Here is a 7,497-nt window from a genome sequence, read left to right as displayed (position 1 = left end):
TATGACTTTCTGAGCACTTTTTTGTCATACTATACTTCGTCTTTTTGATCACTTTTTTGACATGCTATACTACAACTTGTTTTCAGTTTTTTTGACATTCTATACTGTGACATTTTAATCATTTTTTTGAAAAACTGTATTATGACTTATTAATCACTTTTTTCAACATACTATGACTTTTTGATCCCTTTATTTGACATACCATGACTTTTTTGACACACTATGCTATAACTTTTTAATTTTTTGACATAAATACTATGACTGTTTTGGCCAAACTATACTATGACTTTTGTTGACATGCAATACATAACGTTTTTTGACATACTTTGAGTTCTTTACTATACTAAACTATTATACTACTTTTTTTTGACATACTATACTTTGACTAGTTTTGACAAACTCTACTACGATTTTCATCAACATACTATACTATGGCTGTTTGATCACTTTTTTTTGACATACTACATCATGACTTTTTTCAACATAGTATACTATGTCTCATTGATCACTTTTTCAACTTACCACATTATGACTTTTTTATCACTTTTTTTGATTTACTATACTGTGACTTTTTCGACATGCTATACTCTGACTATAACAGACTGTATTGTGACTTTTAAATCACTTTTTTCAACATACTATATTATGACTTTTTGATCACTTTTCAACATACTATACCATAACTTTTTTTGACCTGCTATACTATGACTTTTTGATAATTTTTTGACAAAATATACCATGACTTTTTGATCACTTTTTTCAGTATACTATTACATGACTTTTTTACATACTATATGATGACTTTTTTTGACGCACTATATTATGACTTTTTGATCACTTTTTTCAACATAATGTGTACTGTAAACTAAATTATGACTTTTTGATGACATTTTTTGACATACTATACTATGACTTTCTGAACACTTTTTTTGGCGTACTATATCGACTTTTGATCACCTTTTTTCATCATATGACGTTTTTATCATCAGTATGTATATAGTATTTTCAATCACTTTTTTCAACATACAAAATTATGACTATTGATCACTTTTCAACATACTATACCATAACTTTTTTCAACATGCTATACTATGACTTTTTGATCACTTTTTTAACTTACCGCATTATGACTTTTTAATCATTTTTTTCAACATACTGTACCATGACTTTCTGAACATTTCTTTTGGCATACTTTACTACGAGTTTGTGATAATTTTTTCGACATACTACAACATGACTTGTGACTTTTTTATCACTTTTTCAACATACTATGACCTTTTATCAAATTTTTCAACATACTATACTGTGGCTTTTTAATCACTTTTTTTGGCATACTATATTTTGACTTTTTCAACATGCTATACTATGACTTTCTGAACACTTTTTTTGGCATACTCTACCACACATACATACATACTACACCGTGACTTTTTTCAATTTTTTTGGCATACAGTACTATTAGTTAGACTTTCTGATAATTTTTTGACATAACATACAATGACTTTTTTCAGCATGCTATTCCATGACTTCTTTTGACATACTATATGATTATTTTTTTCAACGCACTATATTATGACTTTTTGATCCCTTTTTTTACGTAATATACTACAACTTTTTTTATCACTTTTTTCAACATACTGTACCATGACTTTTTTCGACATACTATACTATGACTTTTTTTTTTACATACTGTACATACTACGATTTTGACATACTATGACTGGTTGACAAACACTTATGTGACTGTTCTTTCACTTTTTCAGCCTGTTCTTATGAACCATTCGTCCAAAATGCTACGAAACATTAAGCACTGTGAAGTAGTCCACTGTTTTTTGCTGTATGCACTACATTGACGGCCAATGTATGAGAATGCAGCTGGCCTTGTGGTGAGGTGGTCGGGGTGGATGGGCAGGCATTAAAACAGGACTTTGAAGCCAGGTAGTGGTGTTCGCTTCTCGGTGAAAACCCAGGAAATGAGTGTTCCTTGGGAGTCTTTCAATCTAAACCGCAATCTTTTTCCTAATCTTAACTTTTGTTGAGGCAAACTGCGCACATTTTGTGGACTAAAGGATGTAATGTTTTTGTGTGCATACATTTTTGTACAATATACGGGCTCGTTCATTAGAATGCTTTGCAGTTTTTGGGATATACTGTAGCCCACTGTTACCACCTGACTCAAGGCCAGCAACAAAAGAGAGGTCACACACAGATAGATCAGTCAAAGAGTAGTTTATTTAAACTAATTATATTAACAAAACTTAATTAAACATAAGCTTAATGATGGGGTATGTAACTGTGGAAGACATCAATCGTGTTTGCAGCGTGTGGAGGGATGAATGTATAGTGTGATGTGAGTTGTATGGTGCAGAAAAGCAAACAAACAAAATTTTGACATAGGTGAAGAAGGCCCAGCTGAGAGAACAAGACACAAGACTTCCAGGGCGGCAGTGCTTTATTCCTTCTGTAATCCACGCCCAGATGGCCAGGTACAGACGACGCTTCCAGCTCCACGCACCTGCCCGCTCCTACAGAACAAAGGAGCAAAGCATGACTGAAAGGTGTAATGGGAGGGGTCATCACACCTACTCCCTTAAGATGGGAGTCCTTCCTATTTCTCACTATTCTCACTTTCTGAAGCTAAATTTATGAAATGTATGAAAGAACTTTCATAAAGTGCCAAAAAGTTCAAATTTAGGATCTTCAACAATTTCAGTCTGTAATCTCAATGTTAACCTGGGTATGTCCATACAACCTACAGACCATCTCATAGCTTAACCGCCATGTCACCCTCTCAGCAACCTTGGTACCTACGAAGCAATTTGGGAGAAGAAATCCAAAACGGATAGAAAAAGACAAGTTACTTAAACAGTCATAGCTATGGCCACTGTATCAGCTCCCTTCACATGTTGTACGTCTAAATGAAAGTTTTGGAGGAAAAGACACCAACGCATAAGCCTCTGATTTGGATTTTGAGGGGAGTGGAGAAAATCTAGAGTGGATTATGATTGGTTTAAACCACTAGAGGAGTAACTCCATCCCCCACATAAACTTCAAAGTGCTTCAACTCACCGGGCAACCGGCACTTTTTTACTAGCTTGCATGAATACAGCACCGGCTCCCATCTCAATAGCCTCCACATAGTAAAAAAAGGCTGGTCCATCTGTGGGGCTGCTAGGACAGGGGCCGAACACAATAAAGAGTTGATGGACTCAAAGGCATCTTGTATCTTGTAATATCATCATCTGGTGTATACAATACTTCCTCATTTTCAACTGTCAGATCAACAGATGAGGCGAATGCTCTACTGTAACTGCTGCTGCAGCACCTGAGGGAACTGTCGAATCAGCGTTGGAGGGTGGCAAAGGACCAACACAGTCAATGATCAGATGCTCAAATTGGTGTTCAGCAAATGGAATGGCATACATATGGGCAGGCTTAATTACCTCATTTGGTTTACCAGTTAATTGACATTATGTGGCAAGTTCTATTAAAAGCTGAAATGTCTCTTTTAAAACAAGGCCAGTTAAAATGACGCAAAACTCAATCATAGGTTTTCCTTACCCATAAATGAGCTGCAATGCCATCATGAGCAGTATGAACAGTAAGTCTTAATGAAGTGGGAAGATCAATTTGCAAAATTTCATCAGCCACAAAATGGTCCCCCTGGGGAACTGACTCTTGCCAACTTGTCTTGGAGAGAATAACCACAGGCTGCACTCTCCGCCTCTTCATCTTGAAGAACCTGGCTGTACAGTGCTGTGTCGGATTGCTGCAAGACATAGGCAAGGGAAGAGCAGGCACCTAAAATAAAGGCATTTCTTAACTGGACTATCAAGACAGTTTGGCTCGCGTCACTGCACAATTGGAAAGTACCACAAAAATGGTCTTGGATGATTAAGAACCTTCTACCTGGTGGGTTGGAGCATCCACCGGAGCAGATGAAAAAGGCCACATACCAGCCAGGTGATTTCCTAGAATGATGTGTACTCATCTACAGGCAAGGAAGGGCACCCTCCCATGGTCATGTCACCTTGCATCTAAGAAGAATGTCACTTTATGCTGTGGGGAGGAAAAAAACAGTGAAACACATCCCCTGGAAAGCAATCATGGAACCGGACAAAGTCCACAAAAAAATTAGTCAAGTGCCCCTGAATCTCTTAATATATTTACAGGAACTTTTCCTCATTTCCTCCTTTTCTCATTAGCTAAGGAAATTGTTGCTCTATCAGTCAATAAAGGGTTTGGAGCACGACTGGCAGCCAGGGTGGGAGGGGTCGTCACAATACTATTACTTTTAAATGACATTTTTTGATAAACTATACTATTAGTTTTTTTTATTTACCTTTTCTGACAAACTACACTGTGATGTTTTATCACTTTTTTGGACATATCTATACAATGACTTTTCTTTCAAAAAACCTTAACATATAACACTTTAGTCTAATAGATTACTTGGTATTATTTAATATTTCAATGACATTCACAGTAATTAAAATCATTCCCACTTTTCTAAACATTGTCACCACTTCACCATCTTTCTATGCAAATATGCCAGCAATCTAGTTTTAGCAATTTAGCTTTTCAGCATTCACAAGCATTTTCTGCAGGAAACAATTTTTTTTGTTATATTTGCTATACTATACTATGACTTTTTTATGATTTATGACATAGGCTACTATACTATGACTTTTAATTATATTTACAATGGCATGCTACACTATGACTTTTCTATGACATAGACCTACTGGGCCAGCTGCGTTGCTGTGGATATGTACTATATGCACACTGTCGGGTTAATTGTTAGTGGAAAGCATTGACAAACAGCAACTGAATATGTTGAATTTGACTAAACATCTCCAATGTTGGAGATTGTTTGGTAAGCATGAGCCAATCTGTCTTTGGTGTCATTTCCCTTGACAGGAGGTGAAAGGTGTACAGTAACAAAGGTCTTAAGAAGATTTAAGAAAATCAACAAAACACTTCGCATAATTAAATGCTCTGCACTTAGAAAACTTCCTGAAGGAAACCTTTCTCTATTACACACTTACAGTACATGTGACATACAGTACTACATGATATTACCAATTTTTTTTTATTGCCATACGTTTGATATTAGTTTTTTGTTTTATTTCCAACACATTAGCACACATATTAAAACGGTACTGTTTATCAAAATGTTTTAGGCCAGGACCCTGGAATGAACTGTCTAAGATCAGCCAAAAGGACAGAGCTCTCACTCTTTTTCCGGATGTCGCAACTTTATGAAAAAGTTCAAATCTAAAGTATGTCACTCGCACCCAAATAATATATATGTATAGTTATAAATATTAAGAAAGTAATTGTTTTGGGGCAAATAAATTATACTTTAGAGCGCTGTTGATATGTAGAAGTAACAGTTTGTTTTTAGTTTTTAGATGAAAACCAACAAGCCTAAATGTGCGAGGGATTTTCTACCGCACCCTCACAGAGCAGGAGATATTTCTACTAGTGGGAGGCATCTTAAAGCATAAACGATCTTTTCCGTGACGCACATTTAGCGCGAAACTCGGTTTTGAAAGCTAGCTAAAGTGAAAGCGGAGAAGTTAGAAATGAGTAAAAAGGATAACGGTAAGAGTTAGCTCTTAGCATGGTGTTTTTGGCTGTAGCAAACTAGCTGTCGTATCTGACGCTCGTTTCTGTCCACGGATAACAAAGATGTAGCTAGCTATATAGCCATGAGCTATGGTTAGCTACATAGCCCAAATCTTAAATTACGCTAACATTGGCTTTCAAATATTCGGTGAGCTTACTCCAAATACGCTCACTTTTACGACGTGATATGTGACCTTATGTGGGATTTATATTATTATTAAATTACATAAAATAAGTTATATCGAAACTGTTTACCAGTGGCGTGGGCTCACTAAGACAAACTAAAATGTTATAACAAACAAAACGTTAAACATAAGCTAGCTAAGTGCTACTAGTAAGAGTATCATCAATTCTATGTTTAAGTATCAAGTACACAGTTATATTAACTCTAAGCACCATTTTGGGAATATTAGTGTCATGATTCTGCTGTCATCTACAGGCGCGACACTCATCCTCGCCTATCTGAATGAGAAGAACCGACCCTACAGTTCCCAGGATGTCTTTTGCAATTTGCAGAAGCAGCATGGATTGGGAAAAACGGTGATTATATCTATACATATACATATATATATGTGTGTGTGTGTGTGTGTTAGTTATTATTTATTTCATATTTGTGATTCACCAGGCAGTGGTCAAAGCCATGGAGCTGCTGGCTCTAGAGGGCAAGATAAAGGAGAAAGCATATGGCAAGCAAAAGATTTATTTTGCTGACCAGGTTAGTCTGTTCATCTAAAATACAGTATTGTTGTGGAAAATAAGCACTTAAAGTAATGTAAGCCAACATTGGTGTTTAGAATAATCTGCTGCTGCTGCTGACCTTCCCCACAGTCTCAGTTCAAAGATGTGAATGACGCAGACCTGAAGGCGATGGACTGTCAGATCTCACAGCTCAGTGCAGAGATGAATTCCCTCAACCAGAGCTGCAGACAGCTAGATTCAGGTGTAGTAAACTTGTTAAAGTTGGTGTCTCCAGAGTGTTTTCACAGAGCCTACACAGTACCAAGATATGTGCATTGTGCTGTTTTAAGCCAGTGTAAATGTTTTTTCAAGGGACAGTGTTTTTGTTGTACTGCATTCTGAAAAGGGGATGTTGTGTACATCTGTGTGAAATCTCCGCCAACAGAGCTGAAGGAGCTCAGCAGCTCTCTAACAACAGAGGAAGTGATGTCAGAGATCAAAACGCTGAAAGCCGAGTGTTCAGGGTACAGAGAACGTGTGGAGAAGATAAAGTCGGCCACAAATCACGTCACACCAGAAGAGAAAGAGAAGGTCGGGAATGCATTTATGCTTTTTAATTACAGCAAAATATCTTTGAAAAAGTAGTAGAGATACTTCTTTTGTTGTTTTTGTCTTTTGATACAGTATGGTGGTTCAACGCTCATATTTTTATTGACACAGGTGTACAAAGAGAAGAACGCTTACGTGAAAGAGTGGAAAAAGAGGAAAAGATTGGTAACGTATATATGATTAGTTGATAACAGATTAGTTGACTGACAGAAAATTAATCAGCAATACTCCATTGGTGGTAAATCTTTAAGCAAAAATGTTTTTGTTCCAGCATCTCAAACATGACAATTTGCTGTTTTTCTTTGTAAGGGTTGGATAGAGCTCTAACAATATGCGATATGAAAACGGGATCGTGACACTCAGATCCACAAACCTGTGTCGCGGAGTGAGGAGGCATAATCGCAACACACCATGTGTCCCCGGGTCAGGGCTGTTAATGATAGTGAATGGTTGTTAGGCTGGGGGTTGGTTGTGGATGTGTCCCCGGGTTGGGGCTGTAAAGATAGTGAATGGTTGTTAGGCTGGGGGTTGGTTGTGGATGTGTCCCCGGGTCGGGGCTGTAATGATAGTGAATGGTTG

The 7,497-nt window shown here is 37.0% G+C and overlaps 2 protein-coding genes across 2 annotated transcripts in view; both read left to right on the top strand.

Annotated features, from left to right (window-relative positions):
* Positions 1 to 7,497, top strand: part of retreg3 (reticulophagy regulator family member 3) — a 19,139-nt gene that overhangs the window by 9,329 nt on the left and 2,313 nt on the right. The gene's annotated exons all lie outside the window — the stretch shown is intronic.
* psmc3ip (PSMC3 interacting protein) overlaps positions 5,460 to 7,497 on the top strand; it is a 3,982-nt gene continuing 1,944 nt past the window's right edge. The window contains exons 1-6 of the mRNA XM_034895279.1: positions 5,460 to 5,607; positions 6,071 to 6,171; positions 6,257 to 6,346; positions 6,460 to 6,571; positions 6,755 to 6,900; positions 7,030 to 7,083. Of these exons, the coding sequence (XP_034751170.1) occupies positions 5,589 to 5,607; positions 6,071 to 6,171; positions 6,257 to 6,346; positions 6,460 to 6,571; positions 6,755 to 6,900; positions 7,030 to 7,083 (522 nt within the window). The 5' untranslated portion in view covers positions 5,460 to 5,588. The remainder of the gene's footprint in view (positions 5,608 to 6,070; positions 6,172 to 6,256; positions 6,347 to 6,459; positions 6,572 to 6,754; positions 6,901 to 7,029; positions 7,084 to 7,497) is intronic.

This window comes from Etheostoma cragini, chromosome 15, assembly GCF_013103735.1.
Source record: "Etheostoma cragini isolate CJK2018 chromosome 15, CSU_Ecrag_1.0, whole genome shotgun sequence".
NCBI lineage: Eukaryota > Metazoa > Chordata > Actinopteri > Perciformes > Percidae > Etheostoma > Etheostoma cragini.
This window is presented reverse-complemented; position numbering and strand designations above follow the sequence as displayed.